This window comes from Phoca vitulina, unplaced genomic scaffold (assembly GCF_004348235.1).
Source record: "Phoca vitulina isolate PV1807 unplaced genomic scaffold, GSC_HSeal_1.0 scaffold1, whole genome shotgun sequence".
NCBI lineage: Eukaryota > Metazoa > Chordata > Mammalia > Carnivora > Phocidae > Phoca > Phoca vitulina.
The window spans coordinates 79,661,207-79,681,156 of record NW_022589704.1 but is presented as its reverse complement, the minus strand read 5'-3'; the positions used below and the strand labels follow the sequence as shown (position 1 = coordinate 79,681,156).

The 19,950-nt window shown below is 44.1% G+C and overlaps 1 protein-coding gene and 1 pseudogene across 3 annotated transcripts in view; one reads left to right on the top strand and one right to left on the bottom strand.

The window, feature by feature from the left end:
- KIF5C (kinesin family member 5C) overlaps nucleotides 1–19,950 on the top strand; it is a 138,595-nt gene that overhangs the window by 35,293 nt on the left and 83,352 nt on the right. For all 3 annotated transcript variants that reach the window (XM_032410769.1, XM_032410789.1, XM_032410779.1), the window contains exons 2-4: nucleotides 5,557–5,647; nucleotides 12,616–12,689; nucleotides 19,365–19,469. In XM_032410769.1, the coding sequence (XP_032266660.1) occupies nucleotides 5,557–5,647; nucleotides 12,616–12,689; nucleotides 19,365–19,469 (270 nt within the window). The remainder of the gene's footprint in view (nucleotides 1–5,556; nucleotides 5,648–12,615; nucleotides 12,690–19,364; nucleotides 19,470–19,950) is intronic.
- On the bottom strand, nucleotides 47–3,839 carry LOC116637550 (annotated as a pseudogene).

Below are 19,950 nucleotides of genomic sequence, written 5' to 3'. Positions count from 1 at the left end.
AGCCCCAACTTCCACGAAAGGCTTATTACATACAGAGGGGAGGGGTTCAGCCCTTCTTGGCTGCCGCTTTCCTCATGGCTGCAAGACGTTGCCCAGCTCGTCTCTCTTCGTCTTGGCACAAATGTGCGTCCCCATCCTTTTCTTGATGAACTTGAGGGCGTGCTTGTCCTTGGAGACCTCGAGTAGCGCCATGACCCACCGCTTGCATTGGGCGAAGCCGCACACCTCTCAGATTGTGTCTCGCATGAATTTTGTGTGCTTGGTGAGGCCCCTGTGGCTGTGCCTTGGCTTGTTCACATTCGTGGTCACCTTGTGACCCTTGTTGAGACCCACAGCTGTAGGGTGGCACAGAGCCATGACTGCTGTTTCTCACGGGCTCCTGTTTTTAATTTCTTCTGTTGCCACATGCGTGCCCACTAGTTTTCTTGCCAGTCTTGCCCTTCTCTGATCTCATGCCCTTCTTTCCTCGGTGGTTCCATGTCAGTCCCACCTTCATGGTCAACACTTCCTCGACTACTGTAGGCTATAGTAGGGGTCTCTGACTCTTGTCACCTCATGAATCACTTCGCTTCAATCTATCATATTAGTCCTAAGCATCTGCTGTTGGTGTATCTCCTACTTTTCCAGTAAATCATAAGCTGCTTAGGGAAACAGCCTGGTGTAAAGGAAGAACACTTGAAATCAGAGACTTCAAGTTATTTCCCCAAAGGGCCTCAGTTTTCCAGTCTGTGGCGTGGGAATAGTGACATGTACCTCATGGAGCTACTGTGAAAATGAAATGAGATAAAACAGAAAAGGGTTTGGATCATCATGGTTGGTGACGGTGTGGGTAGTGGTTGGTGACGGTGTGGGTAGTGGTTGGTGACAGTGTGGGTAGATGGCACTGAGAAGGTGGCCAGGAGAGCCTGAAAGAATTTGTCATCTTTTGTACTTTCAGGACACCTGGCACAGAGACTGAATGATTGTTCTCAGAAATCTGTTCCTCTTCCTAATACTCCTCAGTGTCTAAAGATAATTCCACAGAGCGAGTTTAAATCTTGCTGTGGAAATTTAAGGGTTTTTTTTGTTTTTGTTTTTTACCCCTGTGTCTTTCTTTCTTAGTAATGATAGAGAAAAATCATTCAAATAATTGGGCACCTTTGGTCCCAGCCCTTGGTTGGTCTTAGAGATTATTATTAGATTACTTCTCCGTGACCTCTTCTTGGGTAATTAATTTCAGTTTCCTTAACATCCCTCCTGGTGCCCATCTTCTAAATGTTGAAGTGGGTCTTTCGCTTTCCTCCATCTCCCAGAGTAATATTCCTTCCAGGCTGGGGAACGGTTGTTGGGTAATGGGTCAGATCAGATGAATTAAGAGGCAGGTTGTATGGTTCATGGACACTTTGCTCTCAACAACTTGATAGGAAGTGGTTTGAATTTTTTTTTTTTTTTAATTTTAACTATAAAAATGTAAGAAACATCTGCTGTTATTTTTTGCCTGTGATCCTGGTAAGTTATTTAGTTAGACTGCTCCTATGCAATTAGCTGCTCTCTGTGGAGGCTTTTGTGGCAAAGCTGGGCTATTTTGTTTCCAGTTGTAATGTATATGGAGTGTGCGGGTCCCGTCCAGATTCCTTTCATAAACTGCAGCAGGTTTGCCTCCATGCAGTGAGCTCTTGGGATTTATATGGCTTCTGTCTTAGCTGCATAAATGCTTTAATTGTAGTGGTCCATTCGATTGGTTGAGAATACATCACACACTAATTGCTATGGAGCAAACCGAATAGGGTAATGTGATAGAGAGTGATGCCAGGATGGGGGTGGGGCTGCTTTAGTTAGGAGCATGGAAGCCCTCAGAGGAGGAGAAATTGGAGTTGACATCTAAAGGGTGATAAAGAGACAGCCAAATGAAGATGTCTGGTGAACCAAACGAAGATCTGCAGTGAGAGAATTTGAAGGGGAAGGAAGTGAAGAGCAAAGGCCCCGAGCCATGGAATACACTGAGGAATAAGCTGAGGAATAAAGGAGTCCAGTGGGCTACATTGTAGTGAGGCAGAGGAGAATGCAGGGAGGTGGGGGTGAAGAGGGTCTAGTCTAACAGAAGCCAGTGGAGGTTTTTAAGGGAGGATTTGATATCATTTGATTTATAGTTCTAGAAAGCTCACTCTGGCTGCTAAGTGGAAACTGGATTGTTAGGAGCAAGAATGGTGTCAAGGAGGCCAGTGAGGAGACTATAGCTGTTGTCCAGATGAGAAACCATGGCGGTGTGGGCTAAGGTGGTGTGGTATAGATGATGAGAAACGATCAGTCTGGGATATGTTTGGGATATGGAATTTATGGGACATACCTGATGATTTTCGTCTCTTACTCAGATATGGAGCACTGGATGATTCATTTTTGGCCAGTTAAGTTTTAGATGGCTAATGGAATCCAAGTGGCAATGTCCAGCGGGTGATTGAGTATCTGAATCTGGAGCTTGGATGAGATTTGAAGTCTGAAATGTTCATTTAAATTATGTGAAGGTCAAGAATGTAGACAGAGAGGAGGCTGAGGTGTCTGAGTCTGGGATACACCGTCGTTTAGAAGTCGGAAAGAGACACCAGCAAAGGACTCTGACAGAGAGGAGCCAGAGAGATCAGAGAACCATGTGTTGAATAGGTGCCTGGAAAGTAAAGTGTCTCCAGGAGTAATTGGTGCCCTCATCATTCAGTTTCAAGTGTTAGCACCCTGCACCCGTATTAAAATGTTAGTTGAAAGATGTATTCCGTAGCTGCACATTTAGTGACAGCTAGAGCATGCTGGGCCCAATGCTTGTCCACAGAAACCCTCAGCCACAGTGGGATCAGAAACAGGGAGACTCTTGTCTCCTGGGGGCCAGGGGAGGGGGGTTTGCCGAAGTCTCTCAGGGTTTGTGAGATCTTCATACCATTACCAAAGTAGCAAAGAGTAATTTGTTGTTGTCATTGTTAAATGGCCATTGTATATATAGCTCGCATGGCTAGGCCACAAATCAGTTCTTGGAAAATAATCTGTAACTAAATTTTAATTCTCAATTTTAATTTCAAGAGTCGAAGGTTCACTTAAAATAAAAGCCTATATAGCCAACTCAGTGTATGAAAAGACAAAAACACTTTTTAACTTGCTTATAGTCCAGTCCTGATGAGAAGTTTCAAAACAAATCATTTTCTAAATTTTATCTTTTCTTGAAGGCAGTTTCTGTTTGGGAGTTAACTTCAGCTTATGGAAAATTGTTGTATTATCTGTTTGTCACTTGATAAATGATATTATTTAAATGAGTAGTAGAGATTTCTTGCTTTCTGCCTCTCTTCAAGTGAACCTATAATGTACTCCAACAAACAATTTAGGTTGAAGGGCAAAGTTGGGGAGTCCTCTGTTTTTTTTTGTACAATTTACTATAATAGGCCATTTTTCCTGCTGTAGTTAGGTGCATGTTCTCCAAAACCCAAAGCATGATTGTTCTGGAAACAAGATGGTTTATTTTGGTGATTCTTACCAAGTTTGGAGAAATAATGGATTTGTTGGAAATTAAGCAAAGCTACAGTTTCTTTTAAGAAGGTTCAATGGATGACAAATACTTATGCAAACTCTGTAAATGTTTATTCTAACCTTTTACCTTATTGACATTTAGTTAATTTTATGAATAGATAAAGCTAATAAGAGTGTAGTGGGCTGATAGTTGGCAATAGATAGTGGTGAGAAATGTTCTCTTGGTTATTCAACCAAATACTTGGTTCACTAATTGAATGAGACTGCTGGGAACAAAACAGCAGAAAATAACCCCTTTCCATAAGTTTAACAAAATGACTGACTCTGCTGCTTTGTATAGAAATAAAATCTTGGGGCGCCTGGGTGGCTCAGTCAGTTAAGCATCCAACTCTTGATTTTGACTCAGGTCTTGATCTTGGGGTCGTGAGTTCAAGCCCCATGTTGGGCTCCATGCTGGGTGTAGAGCCTACTTAAAAAGTTTTTTTATGGTACCTCAAAATTCTCCATTTCTTCTAAGACCAAACTGTGGAAGTAGCTCATTTACCTGGTTGGCTCAATCCCATTTTCAAAGACTCAAAGCTCAAACATAACACCTGAAGCATAGGACCTTACCTATGTGCAGCACTGCCCACAGTAATGAATGAGTACAACGCCACGCCAGTCTGACAGCTGGGTACTTTTGCGTGAAAGTTATAGGATGTAACAAGCCTTGTCCTTGGGTCCCTCATGAGCAGTTATCTTTTTGAGGCATTGGCAGGACTGTCCTGGGGTAAAGGGTCCTGGTGTCCAAGCCACACGTAGGAGGTGCAGGATGGGGGTGAAGGAGACTCTGGGCTCTCCTCTTTCCTCTCCTGCCATCCCCTCTAACCACTAGGGGAAAACGAAGATGAAGGGCTGCTTGGGTGGATCGGGCTGTGGGAAAGGGCAGGGGGAGGGCCACCCCTTGTCTGGGTGGTGATGGTGGGAAGAAGGCACTGTTGGTGGGGTGGGTTCTCCTTTGGAAGAGGCTGTGTCTGTCTCAGCCACCACCTTCCATGGTCCTCAGGACTGTGCCTGGCACGTAAATGCCCAGTAGCTCCTTGGTGAACGTTGAGTGGTTGGGGGTCAGGGCTCATATAGACCAGGGCAGAGCTTCTTCCCTTCCCTTCTGACAGTTACTTCCTTGAATGGCACATGGCCCAGTGTCAGACCAAACCCTAAGATCCTACACATGGGGCAATCACTTGATTTATTCTTCAGAAGAGCCCTCTGTGATTTGGAGGCCTCCATCCAGTTAAGGCATCACTTATACATATGAAGACAACACTAGGATTCAAAGCAGTAATATCTTGCTGTGAAGAGCAGCTTCTTAAATTTGATCATGGCATCTTCCCATTGAATAAAATCCAAGCACATTCTCTTGGCTAACAGTGCCTTGCATTAAGTGCCTCCTGATTTCCTTTCTCACCTCCTTTTGTGCCACCTCTAGTTCCTTAAACACTCCAGACCTCTTCCTGTGTGCTCTACCCTCTGCGCTGTCTTCTGTGTTCTTCCATGGCTCTTCACTTGCCTCAGTCTTTCTGATCCTTTAAAGATCCACTTAACTGGCATTTCCTCAGGGACGCCTGCTTTGCTCTCTCCATCATCCCCTCTGTCTCATTATTTTATACCTAGGCATTTTGTAGTTCCCCGGGTGTTTGCTTTCTTGTTTAGTAGCTTTCTGCCACACTTGAGTGAATGCTTTATAGGCCGGACTGTTTTCTGATTTGTTTAGCCTCTAGTCTAGTCTCTGGTTCAGAAGCTCTCAAAAAATAAATGAATGGATGAAGCCGCAGCCTACTTTTCATCAGAAAAAGTGTTTCAAGTAAAAACAAAAGAAACCTTTTTTTTCTTTCTGAGATTCTCAACATGCAAAACATATATGCCCATCATACATGTGTGTTCGCACTGCAATAATTCCCTAGTCTTGGTATGGAACTGCCTTCAAGGATGGGGTTTGTGATTTAGTGCCTGTGGTCTAACTACTATTAGTGCTTTTTATACCTAAACTTCTAATGTGTTTTCTCTGCCCTTTCCTTTCGTGTTTTTTAGCAAGGGAAGCCATATGTCTTCGATAGAGTGCTGCCTCCCAGCACGACCCAAGAGCAGGTTTACAATGCGTGTGCAAAGCAAATTGTCAAAGGTAAGTGCTATTTCTTTATTTCCTCCTGGGCCTTTCAGAGTAATTGAAAACATTATTAAGTGATATTTGCAGCCTAGGAATCAATGTGCCTTGACTCTAAGCAGAGGCCTGCTAATTGGAAACACTGAATTATTGCCCGAGCTCTGGCCCTGATTTGCTATGATGTCAGGCAAGTTCTTGAACCTCTCTATACCTCCTCGCCAGGGAAATTTCTTTCTTTCTTTTGCCACCTTTTTGACAGAGTTATTCTGCCACCTAGAAGCTTAAAAGCTACGGTCACACTATTTCTGTAACGGTTTTAAAATACTGCTGTAGGTATGAGGCCTCCTTTTTACTTTGAAGGAGACAAAAATATATATATTTCTGATGCTCCAGTTGTATATTTTTGGCTGATTTATTTTGTTCATCTGTCTCTTCAGGCAGAAGCCTTACACGTGGAAAATTCTTGGGCACCAAGGAATTTTCTGCAGAATCATAAAATCACATCACCTTGTTGGTTGTTGAGCAGTTCTTGCTACTCCGCATTCCTTAAATATACTTTCGTCTAACCCACTTTCAACCTTTCCACCCAGAGACCAACATCTGTTCCTCCAAATAGATAGCCTGAAGCCTAAAATTGTCTTAGAGATCAGCTCTTTTCTCTGGGACTGGCCTTGGCCCTGAAGGATTTGTGTCAAAATCACAGCAGGGAGATGAAGCAATTTACACATTGCCCTACCTTGCTCTTTCAAATCAGGGGCAGGCTGGAGCTTGCCTTGGGGGAGCTCGCCATCTGGCCAGAGCCGAGGGGCATCTCCTGCTACTTTGTTTTTCATCTTCGAATCTTAACCTTCAACTCTGAATGCTATGGCAGTTGTGCTCTCAAATGTCCTGATGTTGCCACCTTTGTAGGTAGCTGTAGATTTAAAGAGCAAAAAAGCAAAAACAGAATTCAAAAAGCACCTCGTCATGCAAGATGTGCTTGTTTTTGGAAGCCGAGCTGACTAACCTAACTATTTGAAATTCATGAAAGCCAGCCCTGGGTGCATCTGTTAGATTAGTTCTGACCCTGGACACCTGCGTGGGAGATTCAGTCAGTATGTAATGTTCCTCGCTGAGGTGTATGGTTGTTCAAATTCCGGTTGCAGACATCAATTAATTTTGAAGGTCTTCACAGTAAGATCATTACAGAAAACAGAAGAGAAAAAACATGCCTGAATTTGGGCTCTTCTTGAATTAATACTGTGGGCCTGTATCTGGTGGTAATGTTTGTTTTCTCCCTACTTCTATTCTTTTGTATCTCTTCCTGTCTAAAAATGTTTTCTCTCTCTCTCTGGAGTGTGTTGTTCTGGTTTGCTCCTAGGCAGCCCTCCTTCCTTTCCATTAGCAGACTCTTCCTTATTTTTATTAAAGTAAGATTAATCACATGTGAGCCATAATTTCCCTCTTTTTCTCTCCCCTTCCATTATCAGAACCAAATAGTATTTACCGCGTGCTGTGCTACGCATGAGGTCCATTTAAATACATCTCTAAGTTGATGTTGTAATTAGAGATGGATGCACTCCAGTTTTAAAAAATCCTGTGATTAACAAACAATCAGAATCTTTCAGTCTTCATTACTGGAGAAGTTGGGTCTCTTTCAGTGTTTGGTTTTTCTGTAGTATGAAATGTCAGAAATAGGCAGTCCTTGGAAAGTTCTTGTGAAGATGTGACCTAACTGGATAACTTGAGGCCCAATATATGGTGAGCCACAAAGAAAACCATTTAGGGTAACGTTAGACTCTGACATGATACGATAAACTGATATTTTTCAGGCACTATAAATGTAATGTGAGCATACTCATTTTGTAACAATAAAGAGTTCTTTCTTCTTCCTTGAAAGGAAATTATTAGGGGCTGACGAAGGCCTAATTTAACTTTTTTTAATATCCACTGAGGCTAGCATGAGGGGAAGTGGCTGTGTTGTTTCTGCATCAGCAAGGTAAAACACAGATATATAAGAAAGAACTCCTTGGAATAGTTACTAGGTACAACTGAGGTTTCTTTTGCCATGACAAGCCCTATTTAAATCAGGAAAGGAAGGTGGTGCTGTAGGGGCCTCTTTTTCTAGAGGCTAGGAATTCAATCAGATAACTTCTGAAGGTCACCGCAGCTCCCACGGTTCATGGTAATGTGGTGGACTGGTGAGATTTTCTTTCAAGGCTATCTGAACCCTTGATGTTTTTGAGATCAGGAAGATTCCTTTTAACTGGATGGCTTTATTCTCTCTTGGTTTTTTTCATTCCCTTCAACTTCACTGGGTTTTTCAAAACATATTTCAAACATTTGATTGTAGAATTCTGGTACCTCCCACACTCCCATCTCTGTCTGGTGTGTGTTTTCCAAATGTTGTCTGAAAGAGTATGTAGAATTCTCCGTTTCTTCCAGAAGAGCTTATAGGATTTGTGACTCTCAGCATGGTAAATAGGAGGGTTTCTGTGGACGCGCTAAGAATTAAAAACCATGGTTACTGCTTGCTATTGTTGGAAGTACGGGGAACTATGTCCTAGTCTACAGAAGTCACTCTGGGCATTTGCCTTTCAAATTAACTAGATGTGGACTGTACAGGGCTAGAGGAGGTGGTTCCTTGTTTTCTAGATCTCATTTGTTTAGGCTTCATTCATTTGGTTGTTTATTTTACCCATTCCTTTATGCAAGGATATTAAGTATTTACCGTGTGATGTAAGCACTGCTACGGACTAGAGTCACCAAGATATATAAGACTGTCTGCAAAAAACTTCACGTATAGGGAAAGAGACAGATGCATCCGTAGTTATCATACCTATGGGTAGTACATGCTTTAAGGTGGCTGTGTGCAAAATGCTGTGGGATCACAGAAGAAAGTCACTTGGGACTGATTTTGGTGAGTGGGGATGAGGATTGGAGAATTAAGCCAGGCTTCTTGGAAAGGATAGGTCCTGAAGACTATAGAATGCAGCAGGGTGTACAAGCACAAGGAACAGCAAAAGCATAAGGACACAGATTATATGGCATGGTTGGGCAATTTAGAGTGTTGCAAGGTACCTGGGGGCTGGGACTTAAAAGATAGGCTGGATCAGAGTTTGGTGGAAATGGATGGGCTTTATCCTTCAGGCAATGTGGACTCATTGACAAGTTTTAAGCTCAGAATACTCTAAGATCTACTTTATTATATGGTATGTGACTCTTAAGAAGAAATGTATATATATATTTGGCTACTGTTAACCGTCAGGCACCGTCTATGCACTTCACATATGTTATTGTATTTTTTAAGTCTCAACCATTTTATGAGGTGTGAGCATTACTGTTCCCATTGTACTAAGGAGGACTTCAAGGTCAAATAACTTGGCCAGGTCAGTTAGGGGGTGGTGAGGCTGGAACTTGAGCCTGAGTTTGCCTGTCTTCCTTGAATTTTTCTGCACTATCCTTTCCCGGCTTTTCTGGTGAGCTCATAATGAGCATTTAGTAACAATTTATGAGTTGTTACTTTTCTATCAGGCCATACGTACTATTAACCAAGCATTGCAAAAAGACAGGGATAGGAATGGCCGTGGGAAAAGGGGAGAGGGGAGAGAATAGAGATCGCGGTCCCAGAGCTTTGGGGTGGCCCTGCCTGTCTTCCAACAGTGAGATGCCTTTCCATTCTGAAGACGCAGCAGAGCCCTCCCCGTCAGATTGGCCGGCGCGCCGTTCCGGTTTGCCCCTAGTGTGCAGTAGGTCTGCCTGGGGGCGTATGTCTACTTGAATAGTTTGGTTGGCCAGCCAGAGCCTTAGGACTCCAAGGCAGGGATGACTCATCAGTCACTATTGCCACTGACAGGCCACCATTTCACCTGGGGAGTTGGCAGGAGGCCATGACAGCCTTCTCAGGAGCTCCTATGATTACATCCTCCCCAAAGTCTTACCCAACAGTGAAACTAACTCTTCCACTCTAGCAAGATCTGGACTCAGAACTAGCAAAACCTAGGATGGAAAACTGGCAAGAGGCGAGAAGTGTTCTCAAGTATCCCACTCTTCTTCACCCTCCTCTTCGCACCTGCAGTGGAATCTCTCTTTGGGTTTGCGGGTTGCCGGCCGGACGTGTGCTGTCTTTGTGGGTGCCGCCGGCTGTGTGGCGTGAGCTGAGATCACATCACGCCAGAGCCTGTCACAAAGCAAGGTTCTGTCTGGCCGAGCTGGTTCCTGGCTCTGCGGCTGGCGCATAGACATGGTCATTCTGCTACGGGAGAGGCTCTGAAACAAATGCTTTCCTTGGGCCCAGGAACTGTCATTCAGTGTGATGAAAGTGCCTTTTTGTGGGCTGTTTCTATTAGGGTCGGGTGGGGGTGTTGTGTGGCTCAGCGTGGCGCTCTCCCATCCTGCTTTCCTTGACGGGCGCTCCGGCCTCCTCCATGCCAGCGCTCCAACCCAAACGCACTGTGTGTGCTCACTTCCCCTCCTGCCTCTCCTCTCCCCCGATAATCAAACATAGACGTGGTTAAACACACCGACCCCCACAACCTGGAGTTTGGAAGAAAATTGAGAACGCTGGGTTTGAAGAGCTTTTTCTTTTCTTTTTAAAATTGCCATTTAATTCACACTTGAGTTGATAGAGGGCATCAGCTCTGTTCAACCTTGAACACTAGAGATAGGTTCTCCAACAATGAATTAATTGTAACATGATTGTAAATAGTACTTTAAAGACCAAGCAGAGTTTGTTCTGATGGGGTTTTTTGTGCTCTCTTTTCCTTAAAAAAAAAAAAAAAAAAAAGTAATTGCACCCCGTGTTGAAATAGCAGCAAAAGTCAAGGATTCTCCAAGTAGAGTCTCACGTGTTCCTTAGCCCCCTACTCCAAAACAAGTGGTGCTCTCCATGAGCTCTTGTTTCCCTGGATGTGTCCCAGGCCTTACCCTGCAGGAGTTTGGGGAGCAGCAGCTAACTAGGAGTTAGTATGATTGTGCATTCTGCTTAGGGAGGTTGGATTCGGAGGTGTGGACCCCGTCCAGGGGAGCCTGATTCAGGTGCCCCGGCCCCACCACTTCGTGGCAGAGGAGGAAGCATGTGCCGGGTTTTCTCTTGTCTGTGGGGCTCTGGCTGTGAGCTGAGTTTTCTTTAGGGTGCAGCGCATTGCTCAGAGTCACCCCCGGCGTGCATGTGCACTTGCAGGGTCGCCAGTGGCCTCTTAGGAGCTGCAGAGGGAGCTGGACCCTTGGCCTCGGCCTCCATACCCCTGATCTAATAATGCGTGGGCTGGTAGGTCCTAGAGTGCCTCCTACACAGGGACTGAAGGTAAGGAAGCCCGTTCAGTTTAGGGGGAGATGTGTGATTTCTAATGGACAGAAGCTTTAGTGCGGTGACTGTGGCTGGCATTCCTGGAGTTGTTTATGCCACGAATGTAGAATTTTAAAAGTACAGCTGCAGGGTGGGAACCTCTTTCCTTGTGTCCCTCAAAGTGCATTGCATTCATGGTCGTTTAGAGGCTCTCCATTCTGAATCTGTTCTCTGAGCAAGTTGGCATTTCTGTGAAAACTGAAGCTTGAACCTCCAACCCTGACACTGTGGTCTTCAAGTTTTTGCTTCTCCTGTTTCCAAGGAAACCATTACCAGAAGTTTGATGTGTGTGAAACTTCTCTCCCTCCCTCCTCTCTCTCGATATAGCTTGACACAAACTCTCAAGGGCTGTTAGGATTAAAAAAAAAAAAAATTCTGCTGCTTAATTTCTCTCTCTTTTTTTTAACTTCCTGAAGGAAAATCCCACTTTCTTTTCTGACCCCAGTTCACACTCCAGTAACCCCAGGTCAATAAAATGTATATTGAAAAAATTTAGAAAAGCTAACAAAAGAACAAAAATTACCCGGCATAATGAAATTCAGAGAGGCCAAAACCACAAACCAACCAGCCTAATCAGGGCCTGAGCTAGAAGGAGCTGGTGGCCTGGCTTGATGAGTGAAGAGGCCAGTGGCCCCGAAGAGGATGCCTCAGTAGGGGGTTCCTCTTGTTGCCCCCACTGTCCTTTCAGGAATGAGACTTCCTCCCCTTATGTAGGGATGTTGGGTCAAGGATATTAATCATGTACTGTTTCCCTTTTGGTGATATTGATGCAGATGAAGGAGGATTGAGGGAAACGAGTGCTAAATATATTTTGATCACCTCTGCTACGTGGAAGGAATCCCCACAGATAATCTTCAGTGCAAAGCAGCCTCTGTCTGCACGCCTCCCCCGTCCCTGTGTGAAATGGAAGCCGGCCTGCCGTGTGCGGGGCTTTGCACAGTGTGCTCATTGTGTAATTAAAAGAAATTCCTGATGCTGATGGGCCTGGGCCGTCCTGCTAGCACAGTCACCAAAAAAACAAAGGCCTTAACTTTGAGTGAGGGCCCCGGTGGTTTCCGGGCTGATTGGATTGTCCCCGTGTGGCTGGGTTTACAGAGTGGGGCCCTGTCCTTCTCCCCAGTTCTGGACTCACTCTGTTCTGAAGGGGCTCCAGACAGCCTTCCCGAGAAACATCCCCAAGGAGCTCACCTGCAGCGGCGTTTCAACTGACCCAAATCAGATCTTTTGGAAAGAAATTCTATTCCATACCTCACTCCAGAGACTCAGGACACTGATAATGTTTTTCTTCCTCCTCTCAGGAGATCAATTCAGAGAAGAAAATTCAAGTGTCTTTCTGCTAAAAAGGAAGTGTACTGCTCGATATCTGTCTTAATGTTGCTGTTACTGGGAGAGAGGATGTCTGCCTTTCTTTCTTTCTTTTTTTTTTTTTGCCTCTTTCTTCATTAATATATTCTGTAGGAATGTGAGTACATTTCTTATTTGTGGAACAGTTTTTGCTTTTATCTCACAATTCTATTTAAAATGTAAATGGAGTTGAAATACATCATTTGTGTGAAAAATGAGATGGGCCATTTGGAAAATGTAATTTTAAAATATGGAACCAACACTAGCATACGATCAAAGTAATGAGTTAATTTTAATTTCTTTTTCTTGCTTGCAGATGTCCTTGAAGGTTATAATGGGACGATTTTTGCATACGGACAGACCTCATCAGGAAAAACGCACACCATGGAGGTAAGATTGCAGCGCGCCGTGAGGCATTCTCTTGGGTCGCTCAGCAGCACTGTGTGACCAGCCACATTCAGGCGCATGCAGCCCCTTGACTGCGCGTGAGAGAGGTGGTTAAGGGACTGGTCATGTTTGACCAACTTATTTTGTATTTGTGGAGTTTCAAAATAATGGTAATAAAATCTCAGTGGTTCAGAATTTTTAAAAAATCCTTCGTTGGTAGCTCTCTCAAAATGGTAATAGTACATTCTATTAAAAAAGACTCATCAGTAAGCTAAACGGTGGTGTGAGTATCCTTATGGACTGCGACTCTAATCTCAACTGAGAAAGTCTGTTGTGAGAATCATTTATGCTAAGGAAGGCCACTCTGGGGAGGTGAGTTTCCTCAGAGGAAATTAAAAAACTGTAGGACAGAGATGTAAAGAAGTTGGCTTGTGGACCAAATTCAGCCCAAAGACATATTTTTGTTTGGTCTGCACCATGTGTTTTTAATATTTTTTAATTTATTATTATTATATGTATTTTTTAATTGCAGGCAGTACTTAAAATTTCACACAATTCTGAGTTTCCAAATTTGGTTGAGAATTCTGAAGATCCTACAACTGGGCAAAATTTCACCATAATATAAAGTGTAGGCTTCACTAGCGCAGAGATCGTCATTGTCTTGTTCACCTGTTCATTCACATTTCTGAAGGAAAATCCCACTTTCTTTTCTGACCCCAGTTCACACTCCAGTAACCTCAGATCAATAAAATGTATATTGAGAAAATTTTTATTTCTAGTGCATGGAACAGCGGCTGTCATCCAGGAGGGGTTTGATAAAATATTTGTTAGATTGATAGCCTCAGGATGACCGTGGCCAACCCTTGTGTGTGGGCTGGGCCTTCCAGTCCATCCCAGCCCCCTGCATGCACACTGTGAGCATGGACTGACGCGAAGCATCCTCTGTCATTAACGTACACACCTGACCTCTGTGGGTGTGTGAAGGTGTGAGCCCAGCTCAAAGTCTGTGGCTCTGGAGCCCTGTGGCTCCAGGCTGTCTTCCAGACAAGGCATATCTGCAGATAAAATTGGCCCCCTTTACCTCTTCTTTCCCTGCTTTTGTCCTCCTGTAAGCCCTTCAGGGCCGGATATTCTTCTAAAGGCTGGGCCCCCCTGACAGGTGAGAAGAGTGGTTATAGTGGTTACAAGACACAGCGCAGAGCAAGTTTGGGGAATTCAGCTTACAAGCAGCAGGGTAAGATGAATCCTTGATCCTTCAAGCTTAGGATTTTCATTTACGGTACCCTCCTGGGAATGTTACTGAGACACGTCTGCTGCAGAATCGGTTTAGCTTTATGAATCATTCCTATTGAAGAGGAGATTTCAAAGGCACGAGGCTAAAACTCTTGGGGCTCTGATGTTCTGCTCACACCGATTTCAAGTGTGTGTGTGACTCTGGGGGATCTCATTTCTGTTGTGTTGACTCACTTTCCCATTTTGCAGGGGATAGTGGCTCCGAGATCACACATATTAAAGGAAGCACAAGGTTTATTTGCCACTGCTTCTGGACGGAGCAGGACTGTTCCCTGACACCTGAGCCTTGGCCACGCTCTTCTCTGCATCTCCCATTCTCATGCAGTACACCTTGGAGATGCAGGCGTGGCCCTTTGCCTTCCTCTCTTACTGGGCCCCAGACCCTTAACCTTCCAGGCACTAGCAAAGTTGCAGTTCTGTATTTCCTAAGTACTAGCAACTCCAGTAGCCATGACAGAAGCTCCTTCATAGGCCATAAGGCGTAAGAGAGAGAGGGGACATCTCATGAGGGTGTCCATCAGTCTCTAGGTTTTTGGAACATTATCAAACAATATACAAAATAACAACAAAAAATGCAGTATTTAGAATCCTCCAAATCGTAAGGACTGTTTACAAGAGTGACCTTTTTAGCTTCGGGATTAATTTGTCTTTGGGAAATACAACGTATTTGCTCAATGTCAGAAATTTAAATTCTAAACCATCAAAGGAGAGACCTGTCCCCAGAGTAAAATCTTAGTTTGTGTTGTGTGTTGGGGGGGGGCGCGAATCAGTGGGTGTAAGGAGATGGCAAAGACGTATGCCAGCTTTTTAAAATGAAAATCGGAAATGTTTTGTTACACGAGGGTGTCCGGAGCCCTGGGCGTCTGACAGCATGAGCCTTACAAGGCCTGCAGTGCCGCTCAGCTGGAGGGGTTCGGGGGGACTTAAAGGGAACTGGCTTCTAATGCAGGTTACTCCCACAGTTGCCTAAATTCTGTAGCTTTTTCATCCACGTCAGTTTTAAAAGGTTGATTGCAAGGGGTGCTTTTCTTTATCGTGACTTCTGAAGATCATGAGCTTATGCCCATAGGAGGAAGGGACGGGGCGGAGGGGAGCCCTTTCCTAGCCCCCCTCCCCAACGCACACACTTAGTCTGGTTCTTTCTGTCCAGTGGGTATAGATTGGAGAGAAGGTAGGAGATATTTTAGCGGAAAACAGGAAAGGAGGAGCCCCGAGCTGAAGTCGTAGAGACTGTGGGAGACTGAGAAATCCAGGACCCTGGAATGCAATTAAATTTAAAAAAAAAAAAAAATCTGAAAGGATTTTATGTATTCGGAATTATACATTGTGATCTTTCCAAGGCTTTTTTGGAAGGGGATGTTAACTCCCTGAATGGATAGAGCTGTCACATTTTAAAGCTGTTTTTCATTTTAATCCCCTCATTTTTGGTCTGACATCCAGTGGTGATTCCATTACCTTCTATTGAGGAGAACAAACAGATAAGCCTACGTGAAATTGGAAAGATTAGCTTCTGAAGATGGAGCATTTAAGGTGGATTTTCAGTAAAAATATGAAACACTTGACAGTGTTGATGCCAAGGTTGGTAGGACACCGTCGTGCACTGGGCCCAGGACGTCTGCGGCCAAGTGTTCCCAGGGCTGGGTTGAAGGACGGCTGCTGGGGGGTGCTGACTATATGGGGAAGAGAGGGCTGGACCTTTGTTCGGCCTGTGGTGCTGGGAAGGGCTCCTCTGGGCCCCGTGCCTGGCTTTGTGGCCCTCTTTGGCACAGATTTAGATGGATGGAGACACGCTGTTTTTCCTTCTGCCCAAAGGGACACCTGGAGCCCATGGAATGGTGCGGGCCACCCCACTGCTGAGCCGAGCCTGCCGAGGGATTTTTAATGAGCCTGTCCGAGGGCATTGGTGCTCGTGTGAGCTGACAGGCTGCCTGCTTTCCCATCTTAAGTGTTTCAGGAAACTGTCCTGCTTGGGAGGTTGAGGAGGCACCTGGGGCTGGAACAAAGGGAGTCTTGTTCTGTGGTTGATGGCCTGCGTCTGGTTTCTTCTTTCACACGTGCCCCGAGAAGGCCACATTCAGAAGTGGGAGAAGTTTTTGAAGAGGATTATGTAGGATACAAGTATAAAAATGTTCTTTTTCTTTCTGAGAGTTAAAAAAAGGTGATGAAGTGGGACATTCCTTTGCTACTGAAGTCCATCCTGATCCTTCAGCCAACTGAACTTGTCCTGACTCTCTAGAAGGGCATTATTCTTCCTCAGTTCCTATACCTTTGCTACATTACTGTCCTCTCAGCTTCCCTGCTGCATCCCCTTTGCCCATCCTCATCTTCCTCCTCTCTCAAGATTTGGTGTCCCTCAAGGAAGCCATCCCATATCACCCCAGCTGGAAAGCACTCTTCTGTTCTCTGAATTTTTACAGCTCTCTGCTTTTTTACCACCTTTTATTGCCTGAGGTGACTACTGCGTACGTGTAGATGTGTATTTTATTTGCAAAAACGAGTGAAGACCTTAATGGAACACCTATCTCATACACACACACCACACACATCAACACCCCCTCAACACCACTCACACCCACATACTACATACATCACACACATCCACACCATGTACCATGTATACCCCCCCACATGTGCACGCTCACACACACACACACACACACACACACACATTGTCTTGGCAGGCTCAGTTTACTGAACATAAAGGCTCAGTTCTCACCACTCTTGGGCTTATGAGCCAGGTCAAGCATCCCAGGCCCGAAACCTGTGGTAGATTTGAGTATTACTTCTATGACCATAGGAATGGGAGGTATCGTTGTGCCTTCTCCAAATAAACATGTGCTTCACTCTCATGTGATTTTTGGGTGTGGGCTTCAAGGAAACGACACAGGGAGTGTCCCAGACTCATCTCTGGTTCTGCCTTGGTTCTTATCCTGACAAAGGCAAACAAAGGGATGTCAATATTTGTATAAGCTAGGAATCGATTGGAAGATAAATCTTTTGGAAGGGAAAGAATCTAGGGAAACAGATTTGAGTCATTTATAAATGATTTTTGGATTATCTCTCATCCTTCTTTGTCTGTGGACCACTGAGTAGAAGCTAAAGGATTATGATGGATTATTGAAGGGTTCTGGGGGGAGCGTGGGGGGCACTCCTCAGACTCTGAGGTGGATTGGCCCAGTGGCATCACAGCATTTGACTGGACAGAGATCTGTGTTTTCACTGGTCATGTCATTTCTGTCAGCAATTTGCCCAGTCCTGAGCCTGTGGGGCCCAATATTTGATGTTTATGATGGCCTATGAGAAGTAAGCTTACCAACATTTGAGAGATTCTGAGTCTCAGTCATTTAGGGCTGTTTTCCTATATATAGTCATGGCCTGGGATAGAAATGTATTTTCAGACTCTTCAGGTCAAATAAACCATTACGACTGCTTAATGAGAACCTGATAGGAGCTCAATAATATAATGCTAACATTTATTGTTCCTAAGCACCTTATTTATACTGCTTAATTTAACTTCTACAATAATTCTATGCAGGAGACACTGTACTAAGTGTTGTAAGCAGTGGGGAGAAATATATATGCACTGGCCATCTTGCCCTCGGGGACTGTTCGGTCAAAAAGCCATATAAACACATCACATGATTTAGGATTCTTAGCACATGAGGGCATTCCAGGGGAATACCCATTTTCCCAGGTAAAAGAGCTTTGCCAGAGGCCAGATGTATCTAAATTCAGCTTTTCCCTTGCTTTCAGTAGAATGGAAGGTTAGGGATCAGGTGTGCAAAGGAGGATTCATAACGTAAAGTGCTTTGTGGCCTGGAGTTAGTGCCCGAGTCCGCGTGACTTCTTGCTTTCGGTAACTCAAATGTTGGCTTGAAAGTCAGCCTGTCAGAGAGGCACTATGTGGTGAACCCACCCCCAAAGAATACAGAAGATCTGATTGAGGAAAACAAAGCAGATCTTCCAGGTGTCGGGCAGATTTAGAACAAGGATATGAGTCACAGGGTTGGTAAAGGTTGCTGAGTGAAGAGTAAATGTGTTTTGTACTTTTCCAGTTCCATTTTTCCTAGAGTTTTGTAACTTTCTGAAGGTCTCAAAAACGCTGGGAATTCTGTTGCCAATCATTACTTTAGACCTGCAGACTTTGTGTTTGTGCACTGATGGCGTAGTTTAACATGGAACAGGACAGAACTTGGAGCATGGTTGTAACGAAGGCTCTCTGGGAGTCCTTGCTGAAGCTGCTGTTTAAATACTTCTAGAACTCTTGTTTAGGAATTGCTTTCAGATACTATGGCATATCTTTTTGAAAGTCTTTAGAAGCAGCAAATCTGGATCTTTAAAAATGTATGTAGTAAAATAGTTCAAATCACAGAAAAATTCATCTATCCCTTCACCCCTTAGATAAAATATCTCTCAAACCTCCTTAGGGTTGGAGGAGGTTGCTGGCTGCATGCGGAAGGGAGGGCTGGAGCTCTCTGGTAGAAAAAAGGGGGATAAAAGAAAAAGAGAATATCTTACAAGTGAATTTAAGTATTAGAAATAGCAAAAAATTAAAAAAGAAATAGCTAAAATTTTTTTGTAACATTTCAGGCTGGGAATTATAGATTTTTAAGAAATTGATAAAATGGCTTTTCTTGATTGGTTTGTGAAGTGATACTGAAGGTATTACTAGGATAAGATTATTAAAATTTTTGAGCAATGATGACATTAATGAAACTATCAGCTCTCAAGCTGGTTTTATTAAAGCAGATTAATTTGGGCTTACACATTCTGATCAGTTTGTAAAAATTTCAAAACAAATACCCATTTAGTGTGTGATAGTCACCATATAATCCCAGTCCTCCTGTCTTCCTTCCCTCCTCCTTTTTTTTTTTTTTTTAAAGATTTTATTTATTTATTTGAGAGAGAGAATGAGATAGAATGAGAGGGGGGAGGGTCAGAGGGAGAAGCAGACTCCCCGCTGAGCAGGGAGCCTGATGCGGGACTCGATCCCAGGACTCCAGGATCATGACCTGAGCCGAAGGCAGTTGCTTAACCAACTGAGCCACCCAGGCGCCCATCCCTCCTCCTTTCTACCCACACTCTCACCCACATACACCGATTTGCTGCCCTGAGTGGCAGCAGAAGCAAGTATTTCCAAGCCCCAGAGCCTGACAGAACAAGCTCTCTCCTGCTGGGTAAAAAGCAACACGTTGAGTTATTTCCATGAACTTTTGGGCTGTTGGCACATCAGGTGGACCTCCAAGGATCTGACAGTGTGTGTGTGTGGGGGGGGTGCTCCCTCTTCCACAGAGTTCTGTTATGAAAACCAGCGTGGTTCCTTCTCTCTTCCACATGTTTCCTGGCACTCTTTAGCTGCCTGTGCTTGTGTTTTTCCCTCACTAGGGGAAGCTACATGACCCTCAACTCATGGGGATCATCCCAAGGATTGCACATGACATCTTTGACCACATCTATTCCATGGATGAAAACCTGGAGTTTCACATCAAGGTAAGTGCTATTGATTAAGTCTAAAGAGAAAAAACTGGGCCCCAAATCATGTTTTAGTTTTCCTCTTTTTATGTATACATAAAAGATTATTTTGATCTATTTTAAATGAAATGCTGTGGTAAGCAAAGCAGGCGAATACTAAGGAAATATTGAGATAAAATAAAAGCCTTCTTTAGGATGGAATCATCTTGGTGGTTATCTGAATTCTACCCTTTACCCAGTGGATTTCTATAGATATGACTGGAATGTGTCCATGATTGGGTTAGGACAGCATTTCCCAAAGTGTGTCCATGGAACACAGTCCCTCATATTATTAATAGGTGGGCTATCAGGGAAAAGGCTTATGAGGCCAGATAAGCTGGGAAAATGTTCAGTTGAACAGTGTTAAATTCATCACAGGTTTAATATGCTATTATGTAATCCAGTTCTACAAAGGGGACATGTAGTAGATTACATTTTCCAGCTTATTTGACTGTATACA